The 25,998-nt window shown below is 35.3% G+C and overlaps 1 protein-coding gene across 1 annotated transcript in view; it reads right to left on the bottom strand.

Moving 5' to 3' along the window:
- Window positions 1-435: 435 nt before the first annotated feature.
- The window catches only part of Smp_165260 (nedd-4-like E3 ubiquitin-protein ligase), a 35,933-nt gene continuing 10,370 nt past the window's right edge, over window positions 436-25,998 (bottom strand). Inside the window, exons 6-16 of the mRNA XM_018789091.1 lie at window positions 15,131-15,522; window positions 13,493-13,709; window positions 12,240-12,393; window positions 11,161-11,249; window positions 9,650-9,806; window positions 9,217-9,350; window positions 8,685-8,825; window positions 6,745-6,865; window positions 2,949-3,053; window positions 1,488-1,584; window positions 436-906 (exon numbers count right to left, since the gene is read on the bottom strand). Of these exons, the coding sequence (XP_018654569.1) occupies window positions 734-906; window positions 1,488-1,584; window positions 2,949-3,053; window positions 6,745-6,865; window positions 8,685-8,825; window positions 9,217-9,350; window positions 9,650-9,806; window positions 11,161-11,249; window positions 12,240-12,393; window positions 13,493-13,709; window positions 15,131-15,522 (1,780 nt within the window). The 3' untranslated portion in view covers window positions 436-733. The remainder of the gene's footprint in view (window positions 907-1,487; window positions 1,585-2,948; window positions 3,054-6,744; window positions 6,866-8,684; window positions 8,826-9,216; window positions 9,351-9,649; window positions 9,807-11,160; window positions 11,250-12,239; window positions 12,394-13,492; window positions 13,710-15,130; window positions 15,523-25,998) is intronic.

Here is a 25,998-nt window from a genome sequence, read left to right as displayed (position 1 = left end):
ATAAACGGTAAACTTTTGATGGTGTCGTGTTCTCTGATTCGGATGCTTCAATTACAAATATATCAATGTTATTCTGAATGATATTAGATGAAGTAATTACGAAAAGTATTCATTTAAGTTGCAAATCCTCTTCAGCATTTCAAAAGCCTTATAAACTTGTCGATGCAAATTTTATCCAAAGGTTTGAGAAGTCCAATATCCTTAGATTTTAATGATGCATTGTGTTTTTAGTCTAATTAAGTCAGTCAATGATAAGGCCAATTCATTGTCAACTAGGGATGTAACGAGAGCCACATCATCTAACACGTTTTGCTCTCAAACAAACGAACATAATTTGTCCGATCAATTTAGCACAAAAGCTAAACATACCTTTAAATACACATATGTAGAGAGTATCGCATGTAGATTGAAGACAAAATCAGTATAACCAAGTTTAGAAAAAAATATATAATAAAATAATTTTCATTACCCAGAGACAATAATAATAATAATAATGATAATAGAAAAGAGAAAATGGAAAAGGAAATTATATGCTAAAAAAGGTTACTAATTGATAATAGATCACAGTTTATTCAAAACACAGTATGCCACTGATTTTATCAATTAACCGTCCACCCAAACCTCCACAAAACGTTTCACATCAATCATTACTGTGACAGGTGATTACTGGAATATACACAATAAAAATAACATAATTTAAGTGTTTTTAAGGGTGTCATAGAGGTGGTTAGATTTATTCTTGTCCAAATCCCTTAGTTTCTTCAATTGCCATTTGCAGTTTTTCGCACAATTGATCGTACGAATTGTATGGCGGTAAATCTAACCGGTTGAAACATGTGTGACTACGTGGAAGCCATTGTTCATCACCTGTACGCTCAATACAAAATAATTGACGACCACCGCTGCCTAAAAAAGGAAACAAATTAATGACAATCAAGAGTATTTATTGATACTACAATTACTACTGAAAAATATTTTGTCTAAAAAGCTAAACACTAACTACAAATCATAAACGGCTACGGTACAAATGTTTTGTTTAGCCACTTGGAGTTTTTAATGTGATCTGATTTGATCAACTCATTTAATGCACTGCATAAATAGTGCTATTGCCCTTAAACTCACGAATTCAAATTAATATATGATTAACAAATGAGAAAAATCCAATCCATACTTCAGTCAATTATCACTCGAAAGAATCGATTACTGTAAGTTCTCCCAGTGCAAGTTCAGTAGATAAAAATATTAATCATATACTTAATCAGATAAAATAAAGAATTACTCAATATCAGCAACTGATAATAAATATATTAAATAGAAACTAAATAAATACAACTACTCACAAAGTTGTATGCCAAATATTGAGTTAACTTTAACTATTGTTAGTGATTGGTAAATACTTTAAAAACTCCAGTAAAAAAACTACAGATTTCACGTCAATTACAGGAGAGACATTATTCGGTCGATATATTGTGAAAGTTACTACTCACCAGTCAATTCAGAGAAGCCTCCTAATGGTAAATGACAGGTACCAGTGACGAATTGAAGAAGACGAGCACGATGTTCATTATCAAGTTTTTGAATCAACTTCATGAAAACAATAGATAGAATAACCATGAACAAAATATCCACGAGTACAAATAAATTGTAATTAGAAAAACAGCTTGTTAGAAAAAAGCTAAACAAGTTTGGAACTTGATTTTCGACACATATCTATCTTTTCTTTTAACTAAACAAATGGTTGTTAAGTTTAACCACGATTCTTTTCATGGACACCGGAAATTATTGCTTCAAAATATCAGAATAGGTAATCAATCACTCTATTCCATTGAATTTCACCACAATCATAACATGATTTGAAATGATAAGAAAACAATATGAACATACCACTAATACAAGTAGATTTATGATGAAACGTCTATCTTAGGTCAACTTAACACAGAGTTGTTCAATACTATGTCACGGTCAAGTATCATAAAAATTAACACTAAAAATTCATGATAAATAAATATGAATTTAATAAGCATTAAACATCAATCTATAGAACTCAATCAGGTAGTAAGTAGATGAACATAGGAGATAAAATTACTTTCTCGAATGATACAACTATTACTATAGTGAATAGCGTTGTCGATTGAAAAAGGAAGCACACAGAAATCCAGTGCATTCGTTCAGATAAGATCCTTTGTGAAGACATTGACAATAGTTCAGAAACATATGTGATAATGTAGGAATGACAAGAAAATCAATGAGAAGTATAAAGCAATAAGTTTGTTCTTAAAGCTTGTCTACATTTTTTAAACAAGGAGACTGATTTTGGGGTCACTGTATTGCAAGATATCGGGATGGAGCTATCAACTCTATGTATATAGTTTAAAACAATTTGAGTACAAATGTTACGATAATAAAATGATATTTTTGTTACTCGATTCATTTAGTTGGTAGACAGCTTTCTGCGATTTACGCAATAATTGACAAGTTCAATGGATCAACAAGGGTTAAATAAATTAATGAATGAACATAATTCAGATTGATTTCTTTAGTAGGATCACAACAAGAGAATATAAAGGAGTTGTGTGACAAGGATTATGTACATATTCTTGATTTTTTCTGAGAAAAAGATTCTGGTTTTCAAAGACAACAGAATACGTCATAAGACAAGAAAGGCGAATGTTGTAATGCAAAAAATTTTCTTTTTAGACTAACTCATCTTCATAGATGTCATATTTGTGAATGTATACTTAACAGAAGGATAAATTTCTTGCAAAGTAGTTCTCATGATATAGGTTAAAATTATTTAATAGATACCACTCAATGTAAAATATCAAATTCTACTTATATAGCTACCCTCTAGTATAATGAATATTATGAAATGAGATCTAATATATGTTATGGTACGGGCACACACACACATAAACACAGACAGATGGACAGTTGGTATATTTGTTTACCTTCCAAAACCAAATAATCTGTTTACTTGATCGTGTGTACTTTATGTAGACCGTGTTCTTTTCCCAATCATCAACATCAATCTCTGGCATACCGGATAATAGGAGCTTCAAAATAAAAAGTAGAGAGTGATAAACAGCGGTCAGAAATAATTATGCGGTGGTGAGCTTAAACTTTTAAGTAATAGTGAACTATTAAAATAAATCGCTTGCTTTTACTTTAACGCTGTAAAACAAGGCCACTAGTAATAAAAGATAGCCGTTCAACACTATTATTTGATCATAAGCATCCTTAAAGGATTGTTCACGCATGCTGACGCTAACAAATGAGCAATACTGAGATTATATTTAGGGTACTGAGCAAAGATGGATGTTCGTCATTGATGCACCTTTCAATGTCAGATACCTCCATAAAGTGTGTCCGTCAAGAGAATCGAATGCTGCCTCAGGAACAAGGAAAACAACAACAATAAAATGTTGGAAAGTATATCTACATTTTAGAACTTGATGAAGGGCGAACATTCGTGTCCATGTATGAAACTAGGCTGATTTCCCAAGATCGGTCTTCATAAGCTCTATTTAAGAGTCGGATAGTTGGAAAGGCTAGTATTTCAGACACTACGTTGGTCGAACTGATCCTTCTATGGTTGTCGAAAAAGGGATTTCATTTTTTTTTGTCGACGACAACGATCAGTCGTCGGGACCAGTCAGATTGGATTACATCTAGTTCCTAGACTCTAGCTAATATCTCAATCAATTTAACTAGTAAAACTGGACCATTATCTATGGGGTTAAACCATCAAGGCCTGTTACCCTACTTCAATTTACATAATCTATTATCTTTTTAACCTCAATGAGAGTTGGGGATACAATATAACTGATGGGTAGCTAACCGGAGGTTAGTTGAACTCTCCCCTAGTGTTTTCACTATCTATCTAATCTCCTAGATTGAGAATGGATAATATAGTTTAGTCCTCTCCCGAGATAGTTTCACCACCACCTGTCTTTCTAATACCTGTTTCCTTGATGCCTCTGTCACCCATCGAAGCTCCTTTTTCCATCTCTTCTCATTTCATAGACTTTCACAGCTCACGATCATTGCAGAGACTTCTTATCAGTCTACGTGCTTCCTAAAATTTAGTTAAAGTTACGAGCAGATCTCATCGCTGTTTGGGCATCGAAGCCAAGCTGTCTCGAATCGGATATCACTTTCATGGTTAGCCTGGTAGTTTTTGAAATACACTTGTGACTTTTCATTGTTAAATTGAACTCTAATGGATCTCGATGCTACGCCTTTCTTTTCCTCAGTAAGATGCAGACAAACGCATACTTATACTAGACGATGGCCAAATGTTGCATCTATGCCAACGAAGCTATGAGGAGTAGTAATCAAGACCCTAGAAACGCAGAGGGAAAATCATGCTGGTTCTCTACATTAACTAGGTGAGTTCAAGCGAATGATAACAACTGGATACTGTACGGAAGCATATTTAGATGTCACGAGACTTCAGAGTCCCAGCCAATGAAGCTTGTTGTCCGATTTGACATAAGGTACGAGTATTGAGAGTTCTAACATGTAGTTTGAAACGCGGTTTCAGGAGAAATTTCTAAATAAAAAACAGCGAATATTATTAAACCTTTTTTACCTTATGTAATACAATTGATAATTCAGGATGTTTGATAATTAATCAATCTATTCGACCGAATAGGGGAAAGGATTTATTATACTAAGAGAAGTCAAAAGATGAGGAATCCGGAAAACCACAAATCCTAGAAAATAACTAAGATGTGAACATCAAAATCAGTCAACAGATGTATTAACAAAATGACCAGTATATTTGCTAACTATTGAAAATAATCAGCCAAAAAGTGATGTTGAGGTGAAAGAACAAGGTGGTTACTTAAGTAAACCCGTGTTCATCAAGGTCATGTATTACGCATGATCAGCTATCAGTTATGCAGACGTCAAATGATTGCTAGTATTAAGTAAGTAAGAAAAAGGTTAGTGATAGTTAGACTGGGTCGTGGAACCAGTTTATAAGGTTATTGGTTTTTTTTAAACATTTCCAATGGCATGGATTAAAATATGTTGTGTTTGTCCACATGATTTCATTGTTGATCTTAGTCTACGTTGTATTCTAATGTTGCTTCATTATTTTCGAATCATATTCTTAGTTTCGTGTTGTTTCTACTACCATTATTTTGAATCCTCTGTTTTTCCCCCTTTCTTGTGTTTTTCTCTTACTGAGTGTGATAAACTAGACTGAAAATTTGTGCCCGACTGCTTTATTGCTTATGACTGACTAACTTTCAACCGATTTAAGATAGTTCATTCCACGATTATTCACAATGTTAGTATTTTTGTTGTTGTTGTTATCAGTGGTTTAAAATAATTCAGTAAACGAACACAACTCTATGCGCAGAAACTTGAGGTACACTACTTTTTATACATATAAGTGAATAATAGTAGCTGGCTACTTGAACCCAAGGATGAATAGAGCAATTCGACTTAGTAACCTATTTAGGTGAAAGTCAGTGAAAAAGCTTTAGCACTCAATCGTCCTTCTTAGTCCAAATAATAGACATTGAAGTACTAATCTTTACAATTAACGGAAAACATAGTTATTGGATTGACCAACATAAAATTTTGAAAGAAAAAGCACTAGTTATATGAATTAATTAACAAGGTAATGGGTGAACAGAACGAACAACAATAAGAAATAATAAACAGAGAACAAAAGAAAACTAATGAATCAATAATCCATACAGGGTCTACAAACACATTTTAATCGTGTAATCATGAAAAAGGGTTGAGATAAAAAAGAATTTCTGTGTGTGAAACAGAAGGTAGTGGAGACAGATAGATTTTTAGACACACATACAAACATACAACTAATTAGTTTGATTAACAAGAGTTATGCTCATATTGAAGTGTAACATCTGCCAACACCCAACATTGAAATGATTGATTTTTAAGGTTAAATTTGATTGTAATACTGTAGATACGGTAGTGTACGTAATTTGGTGTGAAGTAAACATATTAGCCAAAATACAATAACATAATGTTATAACGGTTTGTTTTCCTTGTTTACACGAGTGGGACGTTAATTTACCTTAGACGAATATCTACACTAGATTCCCTTCCAGTGTCTATTCTACAGGACTTCAATACAACTCAGATCAAGAACACATGATTAGCCTGACTAGGACGTATATATTTCCACACCAAAACCCGACACAATCCAACAACAATGAACAATCAATCAATAATAAATAGTAAGGATAGGTGAATATATAACTCATCTGACACCTGTCAGACTATCTACATATCTGACTAAGCAAACAACCAATCATTATCATCCTTGCCCAGACATCACACAAGAATATATAGCAGTAGATGGTGGATAGGAAACTGAGATTGTACTTTTTTGCAGTTTATCTAGTCGATTTTGTGTATCATGTCGTGGGAATAAAAAAGTTTTATAGTACACCTAAGGTTTAATGGTGTGAACGTTAAATTTTCATTTCAACATGTTACTTTAGCTAGTTATTATCACTCGCCAAAGACAACTGCTGCCAGCTTCATAAATAAGGCTCTGGAAGTTTACTGAGGTGAAGTCTAAAACACTATTAATCGAGCTAAAATGCTGAATAAATATAAATGACAGCAAACAGTATATGCGAGAATATCAAATATAGGTTAATTATGGGATATATACTCAGTACAGAGAATTACGATAATACTAGATATAGTACAGTAGAACACTTGAAGTGATCCGAACTTTTTCAAAAGACCTACTTCAAGTTCACGCTCATCGAATAATTCCAGCCATTCGGGATTTAGTACTTCAAAAATACCTTTGTGAATTTCTTCTGTTTGTTTTTTTACTCCTCTGTTGAACCGCCAATCAACCATCAGTCTGAAATTATGCATAGATAGTGTTCGAAATAAAAGCTTTCAGTTGAATTTCATCAAAATTACTAAATATTTACCGAAGAATGCTTGACAAATGTTAGAACAGAACATTTCATAATCATGTAGAAGCTGATGTGCTAAAAGTTATGGAGTGAGGCATTTATTATCTGCATACAAATGACTTTTATTACTTCGCAATTTGAAAATAAAGTTCCTCAATCAATGAGACATAGTTAAGTCAAACATGAGGGGATACTGGAATTCAACGTTGAGAAGATGAAAAGTGAATGAATTAGGGTCATAGTGAGCGATTCTCAGTCATACTCAAAGTGTCTAACCACTGATGACGGTTATCACGTGGACTCCAAACAGATAGTTTGCATTTGTTAACATGACTCAAACCAAAAATTAATGATTTAATGGACTGATGCCACATTTTGGTTTGTCCGCCCCAACCTTTTTTTCAATCTCTTTCTGCACTAGGAAGTATCTCTCATCGAGGTAGGTGGTGGTTAAATGTATTTAACATATGAATCGAAGAATATTCACTGTCTTACCACTCAATTTAGCACCTTTGCCAAGTACTCTATACCTAACTTCAAAATCGCTCACTCGGTCTTTCCAGGAAATGCAAGCGAAAAAGCTTCGAAGACACCTATGATTACAAACTTGCAGTCTGCACATGTCTTCTAATTCCACAGACTATGCTTCATGGTCATAAGGAAGAACACAGCACAGTGCTGAGCAGTGAACATACCCCTGGACAGCCACCAGTACTATTCTGTCCCCGGATCTTAAGCTACTGCTTTCAGGCGTACCATTTTCCAACCAACCTGCCTAGCATGGTACGATATAAAGGAGCAAGCGTCCCAAGCAATGTAGTTCGGTCGAATCACCCCGATAGATAAGCTCGACCACCACATCAGGGTAGCAGCTAAAATCGTGTTGAAAAAGTGAGAGTACTTACTTTCAATTGTATATTACTATGGCATAGTTCGCTACTGATCACCTAAGACAAAAATTTAGTAAATTTTCATCACTTATTTTCAAAAAGTTTATAAGTGAGAAGTAGTAACAAACACTATATCAAATGTGATTGATTAACATGAGGCGAGCAGAGACACCATTCTACAGATGATTTTATTGGAGTATCAGATTAATTAATAAGTGCATTCGTGGAATAAATGATTGCTTTATATTCGTTGAAGGAAGATTAAGAAATACCTTCATCCCTAATAAACCATTATTAATCCTATTGGTTCAGTTTAAGTCATCTAGAGAAAGGATGAAAATGATAGATTAGAACAGTAAACACAATACAAATTTTGATTGGAAACCACAGTCACAGGTGATATAAACAAAGTTCTTGCGAAAGACAATAGACTGATCGTTGTGTATCGTAAACAAATCGATATGAAGGCGATGATGGTTAGTCATCACAAAGCAAAGTCAATTTCCAGTCAGGTTACCTTCAACACTATGTGCAAATATATGATCTTCGTTATTGCAATAGGCTTAATCAGTTTCTATCTTTACTTGAAGCCATTCTGAACTCAGTCAGCTTTTGTGTACTTCAGTCACAACTAGGATGAGAGTATACCGAATGAAATAGTATGCAACATTTAAGTTCTACAATAAAAGCCTCATGTAATGGAGATTTTAGTTGCGATTCTATGAAATTCATAATTACACATAAATCATAAACATACAAGAAAACAAATATTAATCTCTAGAGAATTGTCTAAAAAAAGAGCCCGGAGCTTTCTATACATGATTTAGTAGACACGCGCAATCTTCTTTTAGTAGGTAGTAAATTTGTGTACCTGATATAATCGGATTTATTTTCTTCAGTCACTTTAATATCTTTGCCACCTTCAATAAGTTCGTCTTCATGCAAAACGCCTAAAAGGTCATAGGTTCCAATAAAGTACAAGTCCAAATCACACTCATCAACTGGATTGTCTCTAAATAATGAAGAGGAAAAAGAGTGAAGAGAAAACAATTAGGCAATCAAAAAGCTTAAACTTGTATGAGTGAACAATTGGGGGAGGCAACTAAGAAGAACATTACCTACATTTGTTTCATCTAAATCCTTAGGAAGGAAGTATTAAGCCCTTAATTTGTGTATGCAATCGGATCCTAAAAGGCATCAGTTGGAACTAAAATCATCTCATGCTAAACAAAACAGGTTCATTCTAAGCTAGAGATAACAATACTTTAGTGACTTGTTAGGAAATAGAAAGCTGAGTTGTGGATAAAACTCCCTGATCAATGTGAGATTTTTAGATTACATATTTGTGTATTGGGTTTTCAGCTTCGCTTTTGTTTTTTTTTTAAAACGAAATCCAATCTTACCTGACATAAATTAACGATTGATAATAACTGTGATCCGTATGACCAAGATCTTCTAATGTTAATTTCCGCTTCAAAATTTGTTTATAAAAAGCAAGAGTAAGCCCGCCGTCAATACAGCGACCATGAAAAAGTGCCTGAAATATAGATTTAAAGAATAGAATTATACTGAGAAGGACTGGTTACTAAAAATTCATATATACACAATTTATTTGATTTGCTAAATTCACTTGTTAAATGGACATGTGAAGCAAAGGATATTTATAAGCAGATAGATAACTTAAATGCTCATCTACTGAGAAGTACCAACTGGTGCAAAAGCCTATATCTAGAGCTTCTTTTTGACAGCTTTCTTAAACTGCCTAACATTAAAATACTATACGACTTTCAATCACCTAGAGATTTGAAAAAAATAAACGTACGAGGTTCAACTTACCATACCAATAAAGCGTCCAACAAATCGAAAATACGCCATATGATTTGGATTAACATGAGAGGCTGGATTTACTTGTAAGGCATAATCTGTTCCAGTATACTCAAACAAGCCAAACATTGGGTTTAAAATTTCTCTTGAAAGACGATAGAACCATTCTCTGGACAAAAAGACAATAATTCAGTTACATAAACATATGAGTGATTCTGAATTTTGCCATTTCCACGATATACTGAATATTAAAATGAGTGAGACAAAAATAAAAACAAAGCTTTGTATACATGACTGCGGTTATTTTAGTAAGGAAAAAAACCGACGGATAATAATAATAATAATAATAATAATAAATGCAAAGAGGTCGCAAGAGCAGGTTTGCTTATTTTTAAAAATAAGAATAGTAAAAGAAAAACAATCAGTATCTTTATTTATCATACGTCTCACTAGGTTCCATGAGTTATGTGAAATCGGTTAACATACAATTTCTAAAGAATTACTTCATCTTGGTGTACGTCGACTAATTCATCACACTGGGACCAAATTTGATAAAAAAAATCCACAGAAGGTTGAACAATTTTACTTGAGAAATGCTTTGAAAAATAAGTGGCAAATTTTGAGTGATAACATACTGCAAAAACTGACATGATTAACGGAGTTTAAGTAGACAGCTATACAGAAAGCATCCTGCTAAATGAGGATTATTATTAGTGGTAGTTTATATTGTACTGACACCCACCATCACAAAAACATTATAAGGTAGAACATATAGGAAAATTGTTTCCTCTTAATATAGTCAGGATTGTAGAACACATGAACATTCGTACAAGGAGGCACCGAATGGATATGCGCCACATAAATCATTCGAATCGTGTGAGGGCTGGGATACTGCCCGGATGTCCAAACCGAAACAGGTGGTTTTCTTAGAGAGCTACACTCGGAGCCTTTGACCGAAAGATCTAATACACAAGGTAGTGGAGCAACACAAGGAGATGCAGTCCCATGTTAGCAGGTTACCAACACTTGGTTCATACGCCATTTGTTCTTTCAGGATCCTGGAGCTCATGTGCACCATTGGTTTGGAATCAGAGCTTTCTAACTCCCCTAGGTGGATCCTCCATATCCACCAACCCGGTTAAAGCGCCGAACATTCGCTTTTCGTCTTCTCAATTTCGTAAACAACGCCCCCGCCGCGAGAAGGCATTGAGTAGGACTTCTCTGTCAGCGATTGTATGCACGTGGTCATGTGAGAGCATTTCGAGAGGGAGAGGTGACTCTCCCCACTCTCGGCCGTACCAGGGCATTTGGGGGTACATGCTATTTAGTATTCTCTTTTTTTCCATTTCGTGTCAGTTGGTAATCAAAATTACCTAAAATTATCAACATAACCATGTGAATCGAGAATATGAGAAGAGTTTCAAAATTTTACCACGTGATTACATAGAAACTCAGTTATTTAATACAAGTGTTATAATGATGTCAAGTGTCATAATACAATCAATTCGAAAATGCCCATATACCTGGCTACTCCACCGTAATCCAAACCTTCTTCATGTAGAAATGTAATTGATAAACGTCTTCTTAAACCAGATGAAGACATTTGAGATACCTAACGTGTTAAAATATAGTTTAAAGTGGTCGAAGTGAAAATGTTTATAATAAACATTAAATAATTTAATTGTGAGCTGTTAACAACAAGTACGTTAAGTTAACTAGAAAAATATCATTAAATATTAATGTAAAGTATGCTATGAATACTCGATAGACTTTAGCTGGTTATTATCTATAAAAAGCATTTACATTTTTGTGCAGTTCTTTTTGATGCTCAATGCATAGATATAGTCATTCATATAGTTTTATCATAGAACTCTTACCAATTCCTGATTCAAACAAGAATTGGAAATTTCAGTCAATGTTCAAACTACCTCTAGTTTTTATTTTAAGTATAAGGATTTCAAAATGTACACGTTAGTTATATCAAGTAAACTACAAAATCATGGTATTAACAAAGCTTGAAGTTTCGAATTATTTAAAAATAGAGTTAAATAGTTTTTAACTTTAATCAACGCGTGTCTTGTTACGTTGATAGGTTTCTGTTACTGTGGTTGTATCATAACATATGATGTGATCCTAGATTATTTTGTTTTATTCGGAAGTTTAGTTTTCATGGCTGTTATGTTCCTCTGGTTAATGATTTGATACTGTAATTAGAAGTGATAAGTTTTAGAATCTTTAAACGTAATTATCTAATCTTCTCTTATGAGACACTACGTCAAAATACGGGATGGAGAGTATTCCGTTCATCACTCTGTCAAACATGTTGAAATCACTAATTAATAAGGCTATCACCGCAATTAAAGGTCCAGAATAGCTGGATAACAACCTAACGTACCTCTTAGTCATCAAAATCTAGTCAAGAAACTCTCACCTACTGAGAAATAATGGGTACTTATAAAGCCATGAAGCTCAGTGTTGTACCATTCAACATCGAATACCATAATTTAAAAAAAATTATACAGAAATCACACATTAGCGTACAGGAAACTAGCTTTTCGTCTTTAAAAAATTAAAATATTTATGCGTTCTGTAACGTTCTTACCAGTTGGAACGAGTCCTCTAATAAATTGTCTCTTGATATAAGAAGTTTAGTTTGCCCATTTAACATGGCATTTGTACAACAAGCACGAAAATAATTCACTTTGGATCGGAAATTCCTTTCATATTGCAATGGGACTCCCATACTACCTAGTGAACTATGGGAAATAAAGGAATAAAATGAAAAGGAGATTCTAATTAATTTCAGAAATGAAACTGAACTTTTTACACATTCCAGGTGGTGTGTTACTACTCGCAAGTAGTCTGAGGTAATTTGGGAAACACAATGTCCACGAGAAGACTAAGCTTGCTTAATGAACCTCTTTATTAAAAACACAAATAGGTGTTTCACTTCGTGCAGTTTAATAATGCCGACCTTTCAAGAAAACATAGATATTATATTTACTTGAAACAAATTCATTTGCATACATTACCTTGATAATGATCAATACAGTCAAATAAAGAATGATACTAAGTTATTGTTTACTTGGTTTATTGTCAGCTACCATTAGTTTCTAATCTACATGACCGATTGACATGATCCAAAGTTATGCTGTGGGTCTTCAGCAATGTACAAGAGATCTACTTTTGAAGACCTCTTTAAACTACTACTATCATCAAACTGTTTTTAAAATTGGTGAGTGAATTCCTGATAACTTCTTAGTAGGAGATTGTTAAAACAAACTAAGTTATAGTGATGATCGCCACTGTCCTTAAAAATATTCTTTTATAGATTTACGAAAAAGGACAGATAAATACTAAGGACGAGCAAAAACAATAAGTAATAAATAACATGGTTTAGAATATACGGAATACAAGCAGTGGAGGCTAGTATCGTCCCATTTGAGGCTCATCCGCTGGTTGCATCTATATCTAAATGTTGATGTTCACTTTGGGACTTGAACACAGTACCTTTAGTTTTAAACCCCAAACGCGTTATGCGCTGAGCCCAGATAATCACTAATTTGTTCAATAGGTATAATGTTTATATAATTATTTGTGGGGGTTTGGATTATTCCGTTGTTAATATTTAAGACTACATTTTGATGTCTTTATTACGATATGTACATAAAATTCACCAAAATTCAATCAACTTTGACAACGAGATAATACAAACCCTTATTAATAATATGATAAATATCGCGAATTGAATTTTTCCCGTTCTCATTTACAATCCAAACTAAAGAACTACTTCTAGGGAAGTAATGATTGTCCATAAACAAATATTATAAAATAGGCGAATATGATATTTCTTACCCAGCATGTTGTCCAGTACGTGGATCAACAAGGGTAGTAGTATGGGTATTATGATCAATGAAAAACCTTTGTCCTTGGGCCGTATAACGTTTCTCCCATCCAGGCGGGAGAGGTTGTGTTTCATCCATTCCACGTTCACGTGGATCCTCCCATTGAGTGATTTTACATTTATGGTTGATAAAATAATATTTCTGAGTTGACTTGTCAAAACGTCTTTCTATATTTAGAAAGGTAGAAATAATAATTTAACTACGGTAGGTAAATCTAATAGAAAAAACATGGAGATGAGACGTGGCTCTTAAGATATTAACCACTATTAAACACTAAAGGCTGACTACTTTACAAAATGTGAGAACAGTGATTTCTTATAAATCTATAATACACAATTCGGTTTTGTATCTATTTAGCTGCAATATGAGAGTAATTGAAACTTTTACACATAAAGAGCAAGTCAGAATCGTTTTTTAATTTCATTGTGAAAGTCTAATCAAACGCTGATTGCTTATAATATCTGCAAACATATGCACTTTGATTATATACAACGTAAATAATAAGCCAAAGAAAGACGAACAATTTACTTGAAATACTAAGTGACAAATCTGAAACGTGTCGTTATAGATTCTACACATAAACATAAACATTTGGTACAAGGAGGTACCAAGTGTATATGCACAACACTTTGTCATTCGATTTGTGTGAGGGCTGGAATACTGACCGGGTGCCCCAATAGAAGCAGTTCATCATTGACATCACCTGGAACTTACTGACATGTATTCAATTCAATTAACAAGTGTATTGAAACCATAAAATATTCAAGCAACACGTATTTCACACACTATTAAGAGTCACAAAGAGTAGTAGAATACAATCAAGTGCGACTCCAATGACGCATCTACACAATAGATTAAGAAATCACAAGATTAGAAATATTCAAAATAATCGCTCTCAAGTAGATTTAAATAATTAATATTTTAGTATCACAAGTCGTGATCAAAGTACCACTTTAACATAATTAACATGAATATACTTTTTGAAACCTTAATTATAAAAGAAAAGTGTTGTAGTACAAAGACAAAGTATTCAATTCATTTCACTAACAGTTGTAAATCTAAATCCAATTACCGCGTATAACAAAAAGTTTAAAAGTTGTGCAAGTTGAAAATAGTAAACACAGTAGTGTTTCAACGTTACAGTGAATGTCAATGAGTTTATTATCAACTATTAATAATAAATGGTCAAAGTACAACATCGTAACGTAAGAGAATTAAGTGCGGAGTGGAAGCTCAATAAGTAAACATCACAGTAAGAGAGGATCTATGCTGATTGAAGGTTGTTTACCAAATTTACTTAACTACATGAACTATGAAAGACTGAATCAATTGTTAACTTATCAGTACACAGGGAACAAAGCATTTAATTTCTATAAAATATATCACATATGAGACAATAATTCTTGGACATAACTGACAAAAAACTAAAGGTGACTGAAGATTACTTTGTTAGATGATCAGCTAAAATTTCCGATAGAACTACCCTGTCAAAACTCTATTTAAAAATTAATTGGAAAGCTAAAAACTTAAAATCGAAATGGTGTATCTGTGATTAAAAACAATTTGAAACAAAGTAAGAATTACTCACCCCAACCTGGTGGTAATGACACGTCAATTTGAGTATTTTGGGAATTAACATTAGAATTTGATAGTGAAGAGGAAGCAGATACGTTGTTAGACTCCCAGAAACCATCGACTTCAGTCCAATCATTTAAAGGGCGTTGCCTGTCAGGTAATTCTGCATCCTGACTTCTAGAAGTTGAGTCAACAGCTGCTAAAGTATTCTTTGCAGATGAAAACTTATGGGATCCAAACAGAGATCCTATCAAAGCTGACCAGAAATCCCTATCATGTTGATTTGCTGGTACTCTGGGCGCACTAGAAATGGTAAGTTCCGTGTGTGAATTACGTCCGTTTGCACGTTGAATACCATCAGTTGTAATCACAGTAGTATAGCCATTTACTAACTGATGATGAGATCTAAACCATAAGGAAGAATGTAATATAGAGCAGATAAAAAACGGTAGATATATCAAAATGGTGAGACAGATTATGAATGTTTATTTCAATGACCAAAAAAATAGTGCAGCAGTCTATTCCAGTTTTGACGGTTATTTTGTTTGTGAAATCTAATAATAATCTAATGATGGATTATTCTGTACATTAGATTAGCTAATTAAAATAAAAGCTTCTCAATCCAGTATACTGATCTACGGATGTAATTTTTTCTAACAAACAACAGTGTAACTATACAAGTATATGAATGAAAGTGTTCATTTAAATTTACTTGTTTTTAAATACGTATGATTTGAATAAACAGACCATATAACGAATTTTTAAAAATGATATAAAACATACGCAGCAAATAGACCTAAGATAATTATGAATTTTCAGTTGAAAATCATGAGTCAATTGAAGCTAGACCACCATCGAAAACCTAGAAGCACTGGACGGCTGTTTCGTCCTATTATGGGACTCCTCAGCAGTGCGCATCCACGATCCCGCACTTGCGGGATTCGAACCCAGGACCTACCAGTCTCGAGCCGAAGCCCTTAACCGATAGACCACTGAGCCGGCATCCAACGGTGTTAATGTCTAACTTCAACCAATCCACGATTTTGAGCGACCGTTCACCAAGTTTTCGATGGTGGTCTAGCTTCAATTGACTCATGATTTCAACTGTGAAAATACTAAATTCTCCACAAAACCCCCTCTAATTATGAGTTGTTTTGCAGTAATAATTCCTTCCAATGGGACACCAGATAGATACGTTGCCACACAAAACATTACCCAAAAACGTCCAGAGGTACTTATGTTAAAATAATTAGGTATCTAAAGAAAAAAAAATGACAAGTAATAAAATGTCCGAGACCTAGAAAAATCCGGAAAATGAATCCACCTAAATCACCATTGTGATTGATTTCGAGTCATGTCATGTAGGATCACCCGGAAAACAGAAAAACCGAATGATAAACTAACGGAATGACAAAGGTGGCTGAACAGAAGACCATGTTGCTTATGAAAATGATCCTCCCAAATACTAGCCGAATAGGTTCCAGAATACAACTAACAGACAGTTGACTAAATTTCTGTTAAGGAACTAAAGTTATCATTCATATGCAAAATATCTAAAAAATATGATTAATCAAGGATAAAAATGAAGAATGCAAGTATGGTAGTATTTCAATGCAGTAACCATTATACTGAACGAAAAACTTAGGATGAGCAGTAGTGAGATAAGGAATCAGGTCCACTTCAAATTTCCATTTACTATTGATACTGAAGATTAAAGAAGTACGAAGTTGAATTGTCATGAACTTTAACTTTGAGTCGTATTACACAATAGTTGTGTAATCTCTATAACACTATTCATAGAGTCGTGATAAGCCGGGAAATGTTAATCTGATGAAGTTATCTTTAATCCCACTGCACCACTTTATAAACTGAATGTTTCTCTGCTTTATTCAGTCCATGAAATATCATACGTTAAGGGTATCTGGATTACTCAAATAGAAATCGTAATCACTAAAAAGCAGTCTGTTCTGAGCCCAAAAGAAGTCTGGACTGTTAGCCCGTGGATATCAAGTTTCATAGATGTATTATAGCTTCTCCCACTAAGGAGTCGCACAGTCGGTTGTCATTGATGTGGTTATTTCAAAAATGACATTAAACTTCCTTACTTTCATTGTACAGCAATTTGTTTTGTCTGTCATGCCGTCATCAATATATAACTAACAAATGCAAATATAGTTTGACCGTACGGTTTATTACGAACATGAACTATTAATCTTATGAAATTACTTTACACTTGAAAGGTGCAATGAACATACTATACAAATAAACACTGATTATGAAATAACTATCACGAAATCTAGAACTTGACTATGAGTAGAGAATGAGAATACACCACTTGAATGATCCAGTATATTTTATTCACTGCAACTGGCGGAGGTAACAAGGTAGAGTGAAATATAAGATACGGTTACGTTATATACCTTTTACTTGTGTCAGTTCCATGATTTGACCAAGGACATTAAGTATACAACTACTTGATCAATGTAGATATAATCAGATCGATGTGGCTTTATGTAGCCCAGCAAACGTCAAATTATTTACCAATCTGCACGGCCTGTGGAACCTCACAGTAAGATAATACGGTCAACAAACTCAAGCTTTAGTAAATATATAAATAATATATTTGTAATATCCCAAAGAGTAGAAATATTAGATTTTCTGACGTTTCGTGACTCAGTGTAAACCACTTCTTCAGAGAATGAGTAACCAAATTCAGGATTTGGTTAACTCTGCCTGTAGCTCCTTCGGGGGCTACTGCCGATCCAAAGCCCGGATAAAGGAGGAGGGTTGGGTATTGGGTTAGCGACCCCATATCATAGAAAACTAACTCGTAAAAAAACACTAACCAAGAAAAACTATTCAAACCATTTTAACTCTGCCATGGGAGTTGAAAGAAGAATTATGATGCCTCATGATGAAAACCGAGATTCTTCGGAAGTCATGAGGCCGATGCACCTTCTAACAACCAGAGCAACAATTTTTATAGGTACATGGAACGTCTGAACAGTGTGGAAAACCTGGAAAGTCTTTCAAATTACTGCAGAAATGAAGAAATACAACCAGGAGGTGCTTGTGATCAGTGAAATACATTGGACGCAGGTTGGACAACAACGACTATCTTCAGGGGAGCTTCTGTTATACTCCGGCCATGAAGAAGAAAATGCCCCACATACACAAGGAGTTGCATTGATGCTGTCCAAACAAGCACAAAATGCACTTATAGGATGGGAATCTCATGAACCAAGGATTATCAAAGCCCCCTTCAAAACAAAGATAGAAGGCATCAAAACGAACGTTATCCAATGCTATGCGCCTACCAACGATGACTATGAAGACATTAAAAACCAATTCTATGATAGGCTGCAGTCGATCGTCGAGAAGTGCCCAACCAAGGACCTGACCATTCTGATGGGAGACCTAATTGCCAAGGTTGGAATGGACAACACCGGACACGAAGACATCATGGGACGACATGGACTGGGAGAAAGGAACGAAAATTGTGAGAGATTTGTAAACCTATGTGCCTTCAATAAACTGGTCATAGGTGCACTATATTCCCACATAAACGCATTCACAAAACCACATGGACTTCACCGGATCACACCATAGAGAACCAAATAGACCATATCTGCATCAATAAAAAGTTCAGGAGGACGATGGAGGATGTGAGAACCAGAAGAGGAGCTGATATAGCATCCGATCATCATTTGCTGGTCGCCAAGATGAAAATGAAACTTAAGAAGCACTGAACAACGGGGCGGTTAACATCACAAAAGTTTAATATGGCTTTTTTCGGGATCCTGACAACCTCAACAAATTCAAGACAGACCTCAACAATAAGTTCTAAGCCTTTCATGATCTACTCAATGGAGAGGGAACTACTATGGAGAGCAACTGGAAAAGAATAAAAGAGGCAATCGCTTCAACATGTCAGGAGGTTCCGGTCAACAAAAATCACTACCACAAGGAATGGATCACTGTCGGTACACTGGATAAGATTGAGGAAAGGAGGAACAAGGAGGAAGCAATCAATATCAGTCGAAAAGAACTGAAAAAGCCAAGACACAAGCCGAATACACAGAAGTAAACAAGCAAGTGATGAGGAGCATCAAAACCGACAAACGTTAATATGTAGGAGATTTAGAAACGACGGTGGAAAAGGCTGCAAGAGAAGGAAACATGAGACAACTGTATGATATAACAAAAAAACTCGCTGGAAATTACCGTAAACCAGAAAGACCAGTGAAAAGCAAGGAAGGCAAGATAATCATCAGCATTGAAGAACAACGCAACAGGTGGGTAGAACACTTCAAAGAACTCTTGAATGGACTAGCTCCACCGAACACACCCAACATCGAAACAGCACCCACGGACCTCCCAATCGATGTCGGCCCACCAACAATCGAAGAGATCAGCATGGCCATCAGACAAATCAAGAGCGTCAAAGCGGCAGGAACAGAAAACATTCCATCAGAGGCACTGAAAGCAGATGTAGCAGCAACTGCAAAGATGCTCCACATTCTCTTCAGTAAGATTTGGGATGAAGAACAAGTACCAACAGTCTGGAAAGAAGGACACCTGATTAAAATATCAAAGAAAGGTGATCTCAGCAAGTGTGATAAGTACAGGGGCATCACTCTTCTCTCAATACCAGGAAGTCTTCAACAGGGTATTGTTAAACAAAATGAGGGACTCCGTAGATGTCCAACTTCGAGATCAACAGACTGGATTCCGTAAAGATCGATCGTGTACAGACCAAATCGCAACTCTACGGATCATTGTGGAACAATCAATCAAATGGAATCCACCACTCTACATCAACTTCATTGACTACGAGAAAGCATTTGATAGCGTGGACAGGACAACACTATGGAGGCTTCTTCGACACTACGGCGTACCTGAGAAGATAATCAATATCATACGGAACTCCTATGATGGATTTAACTGCCAAATCGTCCGTGGCGGAAAACTCACCGTTTCATTCGAGGTAAAGACCGGTGTTAGGCAAGGTTGCTAACTCTCACCCTTTCTCTTTCTCCTGGTGATCGACTGGATCATGAAGACGTCAACACCTAGAGGGAGGCACGGGATACAATGGACAGCTAGGATGCGGCTGGACGATTTAGACTTCACAGATGATCTGGCTCTTCTATCACACACGCAACAACAAATTCAGAAGACGACCAGTGTAGCAGCAGTGGGTCTCAATATACACATAGGGGAAAGCAAGATTCTCCGATACAACACAGCATGCACCAGTCGAATCACACTTGACGGAGGAGCTTTTGAGGATGTGAAAACCTTTACATATCTGGGCAGCATCATTGATGAGCAAGGTGGATCTGATGCAGATATGAAGAAACGGATCGGCAAAGCAAGAGCAGCATATTTACAACTGAAAAACATCTGGAACTCAAAACAATTATCAACCACCATCGAGGTCAGAATTTTCAATACAAATGTCAAGACAGTTCTAGTGTATGGGGCGGAAACCTGGAGAACTACGAAAGCCATCATTCAAGTGATACAAGTGTTTATTAACAGTTGTTTACGCAAGATACTTCGGATCCGTTGGCCAGACACTATCAGTAACATTCTACTGTGAGAGAGAACAAACCAGATTTTAGTGGAGGAAGAAGCACTGGGAGTGGATAGGACAATCATTGAGGAAAGCACCCAACTGCGTCACAAGGCAAGCCCTCACATGGAATCCCGAAAGCCAAGGGAAAAGAGGAAGACCAAAGAACATATTACGCCGAGAAATGGAGACAGACATGAGAAGGATGAACAAAAGTTGGATAGAACTAGAAAGGAAGGCCCAGGACAGAGTGGGTTGGAGAATGCTGGTTGGCGGCCTATGCTTCATTAGGAGTAACAGGTATAAGTAAGTAAGGAATTGGTTGGGATATTACAGATATATTATTTATTTATAACAATCTACCCAATACTCAATTTATTTGAGGAGTCCTATAATAGGACGAAACGGCCGTCCAGTGCTTCCAGGTTTTCCATGGTGGTCTAGCTTCAATTAACTCATGATTTCAATTATTCGAAATTATCAAGTCAAACCTTTGTAATGATACCTTCAAGCTTTAGTGTTTTCAGAAGTTGTAGATAAAATACTAACTTCATATGCTATATGCGGATATTTCAGAAGAATGAGATCGATGCAATAGTCACAGAGGAAATCATGGAACTAGGTAACATTGTCTAGACGCTTCATCAATTCGAAGACAGAACATTTATAGTGTTCCATTATTCTGAGTGAGGTTGGGAGCTTACTTTTCTCTATAAGGCTTTGAGATGCTAAAGAACATGTTAAAAGTCATCTTTCCGGAGCAGTTTCATCTGATGAATTAAAAAAATCCCTAATAATATCAGGACCTACAAAACTGTTAACATAAAATGTGTAGTTGTTAAGACATATGGTTGAGGTTCGACACGTGAACCATTCATCCACAACCTGAAGACAGATCTACTCGTTGAGGGTCAATTTCTCACTTTTTTAGTATATTGCCTCCACTTTTGTTGCAGCCATTATTTTAGACGGGACAGGTACTAAGTTTATATTGGACGGATTTCACATACATTGCGTATGGTGCTTTAAGGATAGGTACAATGACTGCTTTGTTTTGGAGCGACTCAGTAATTTCAGTCTGCTATATTCCCTTTAGACAAGAATGTTGCATTTATTCCTTGACGACTTAAATTCCTAATAAATCTTTACTTTTCGGTGTGTATATTTATGAATCATGGGACAAAATTTGAAGTCGAAGCTGCTGGAGTACCACACCAACTGAATTCACTTTCAAAATGGTTACCCGAGTGTTCTAGGATTGAATTTTTTGACATGGAACTTTTTTTATTGATAACATGAGTGAACTAAAATAGCTTCTAAAAACAGTAGATACAGCTGTTTTCTTCATTTTTATAACAGTTTTTGACCATCCGATGTGATGGTCTTCAAAAAACCTCCAAACATTTTCTTAGTTTATTGACGGACAATTGTGTAATTATAATTGACCAGAAAAAAATGGAACACTTGGTTCAAACCGGCCGTGTTAGGTACAACTTTATGTTAGCGGCTAATCGGTAAGTCAGGACGATCTAGGACGCCCAAAACACCAACGGTAGCGAGCTCCTGAGTATGATGAAAATGCAGAAAAGAAACAGTATAAACCATATGGAAGCAAGATAGATTAAGTACATGGGTTGATATAAAATGGGTATTTTTGGATATAATCAAAAGAAGATTAAGCTTTTTATGATATATATGATAGCGTTATCATCACTGTAGTTGATAAAAAAGGAAGTAAATTAGTTTTTTTTGAGGGAACGCTCATCCAAAACCTTAACCTAAAAGTTGGGCTTACGAGGCAATAAACTAACCTAGATCGTTTCATTCCTATTGCATTGGGTGACCAGAACGGATGTACATGCCATTTATTTGTTCACGGGTTATCTATGGGAACCATTTGACTTAGGACTATTTTTTCGAAATTAATGGAATTTTCCCATCCGTCAACCGTATAAAACTCAAAATATCTGATCCCACCTTTTAACACTAACAAAAATTTACTTCATTTACAGGCAATGAAAAGAATTGTTCCGACATGAAAATAATCTGTTTGTAATATCCCAATGAGTAGGAAAATTCAACTCTATCTTTTAGCAACACAAATGTTACATTTTTCATCCCTCAGCATACATACATACAAATACACAAACATGCCTCATATAAATCACCTTGACCGGAATGACGACATTGACTTGATCAGATTTATTTTTTCATTGATCGAACCAAATATTCTTGCTTCGTTCCTTTGTACTATTTAAACTTGGGTTAATTTAATTTGTTTATTTATTCTCTGAAGAAGAAGCTCACGCCGAGTTACGAAACGTCAGAAAATCTAAAATTTTAATTTTCCTACTCATTGGGATATTACAAACGTATTATTTTTATTGATAGCAATCTACCCAATGCTCAATTTATTTGAAATTATTTCGACATGATTAACAAAATGTGGGGGATATCAAAATATTTTGAAAGCGAAAACGAATTATTCCTAGTATCGATCCTACCACAGTATTGGAGCATTTGATTAAACAACGACCATGTACTGGTTTAAACACATGTGAGTATTCATGTGGAGAGTCAAGAAATATGCCTCGTTAACAGATAAGGCTGTTAAATGTCTATTCATAGAGGAGTTAGGTGTATATATCAGCAGTTCACACTCCGATGTATGATAAAGTTTCATTCGACCCGTTGTTAAGGCAACTATAGTCATTTAGTAGCTTGCAACCACAAAATCGAACTAATTAGTCTTCAAATATTTCTCTTTCAGTGACTTTGTAAGGAGTGAAAGTAAGCAAACACAGAAAAATCATGTCTTGGTTAGCAGAAAGATTAGTTAATCATCCTTGTGATTTTCAAAGCTTTCAGAGACTGCGAACAAACCAGAAGGACGAACACCCACAGGTTTGGACGTTTGTCCTAATAAATTTTTAAAAGTGGTAATAAGCTGTTTATCAGGACAGTGTCCTATGGTGATAAGTCATAACTTAATGGGTCACATTGAAACTTGATTGATATAAATCAATTAGCACTAAAAGACTGGACAACAGAATATTAGTTATTACTCAGTTGTCAGTTATATATATATATAGTCTTAGATTCGATTCGTAAGTTATTATGACTGTTGATCAAAATATCATATTCGTAACTTCTTTTTATCGCTAAATCCCTATAAATTCTGAAGTAGTAAAAAAACTTTACACAAACTAGCGAAAAATTTCCGGTCTGTTTCTATTTGCCACACATTTTATTTCTCGACATTGAATTATAATAAAAACAGGTTCAAAAATAAATACAATAAGTAGTATATATATATACATAGCAATAACGCACCAACGGTCTAAAACTTCATAAACTAAGTTGCAGATCATACTTGCACGACCAGTTGTTTTTACCGAAGATGAGATGGAAGTTAAAATCAATTGATTTATTTGGAACAAATGTATTTATGGACCATTGAATTCCTGCTGTTTGGAAGTAGATAGTAACTAGATACAACCATTAGATTGATCTAGTATTCAAGAAACTTCCCAGCGCTCTAACCATTCCTGCTTTCACAATGGAAAAGTCACTTAAGACAATTAGACCGCAAATAGCATTAACATGAATCGTTAGAGCGAAAATATAGAGAAAATTACAGCAGTCTAAAATAACTTATTGCATTAAAATCCCAGAAGAATATCCAATACATCTAAGTTGTATGCAAATCTGGATGAGGAATCTATAAATGTCTGTATCCATTAAGGTCTTAGTCAATGAGTTGCGAATGACTATAGTTAACAGTTCGTATGGAACAACTTTGAGCACATACTTCAGTGCAACTTTTAGGTCCCTAATTTCTGTGAGTAAACATGAGCTAGTACACACTTTCATGATGCAAACTACTCTAGAAGCACTTTGTTTTCCTGATTAACTTGAACGATACAAGTAAAAAAGCGAATAGAGAATCTGTTAGTTATTGCACAAGTTTGTCAACAATAATCAATTTGTATGGATAAAAGATCACTGGATACAGAATAAATATATTTAGATACAGGACTTTTAAATGTCTAACATACATCTTTGTCATAAAACATTAGGACACAACATATTTAAAGGAAGTGCACACAGTAAAGCTCAATTTAACTAAATGTACAGATAATCGGAAAGGAAGAGAATCCCTTTGAGTAAGTCGTAAAAATATGAAAGTTGGAATCTTGAAACCTTACGGGAGAGACATCACGGCTAGGAACCTAGTGTCAGCTTTCAAGAATTAATGACTACGTTAACTAAAGTCAATATGGGAGTACCTGATTTGATAAATATACAATTGAGGTGAAAATACTAATTTATGGTGACGATAATGTATGGCGTTTATCAGTAATGTCTAATCATAATTTCTGTCCAACTTTGTTCTGCAATGACTCTCCCAGGATTGATCTCTGCCTCGAAAATTTACTGATCAACATAGTGTACATGATACGTAGTTGTGTGAGCGAAGACTCTAATAAAACTCAAAACTATTTAGACACGTTGAGTGAAGAAATAAAACTCAGTCATTCACAACGTAGAACCTATACATATGTACATCGGTTCAAGTTGCCACGCCCCATTAGCATAGAGAGACGAAGTTGTCAGGCCAAATACGAGAATAGTAGAGGTAGTAACAGCATCAGTGTTAATAAGAAACATTAGGTATTAAAGACAAAACTCGAAAAAAAAAACGTATAAATTAGTGAAACAAAAACACTAAACAAGATTTACGAGGTATTTAGAAACTCAGAATTTGGAGGAAGACGAAAAATGGATGCACCCACACCATTGCAAACGATTTTTAGTTACGTCATTCAAAGCCTTTAACCATTCGTTACGATAATTACGCGGAACCCAACCCCGACCGTTGCTGCTACCTTGACGTGGTGGTCGGGCTTGCCTATCGTGATGATTCAATCGAGCTACACTGGCTGGAACAATCGTTCCTCAAGGTCCTACCATGCCAGGCAGGTCGTTTGAAGAGCGGTGAGACTAAAAGCAGCAAACCCAAGGTCCGAAGGCGAAGTCGTACTGCTGACTGTACAGAGGTGTGACAGCATTAAGGTATTTCCTTCAGACAAACAGCATAACAGCGATGCTGCCTTCCCACAAGGAGGGGTGGGGTTAGAAAAGGTCGACCCTAAAGATGCACACCTCGCCTTATCCCACGGATATCCGTCTCCGGCGGTAAGGTCGTTTGAAGAACAGAGCTAACACAAAGACTACCCACAAAAAGGTCGTGTGTGACCGACCTCAAGCAGTTGTCCCTTGGGCACTGCGGTCACGCTCTC

Source organism: Schistosoma mansoni, chromosome W (assembly GCF_000237925.1).
Source record: "Schistosoma mansoni strain Puerto Rico chromosome W, complete genome".
NCBI classification, from domain to species: domain Eukaryota; kingdom Metazoa; phylum Platyhelminthes; class Trematoda; order Strigeidida; family Schistosomatidae; genus Schistosoma; species Schistosoma mansoni.
This window is presented reverse-complemented; position numbering and strand designations above follow the sequence as displayed.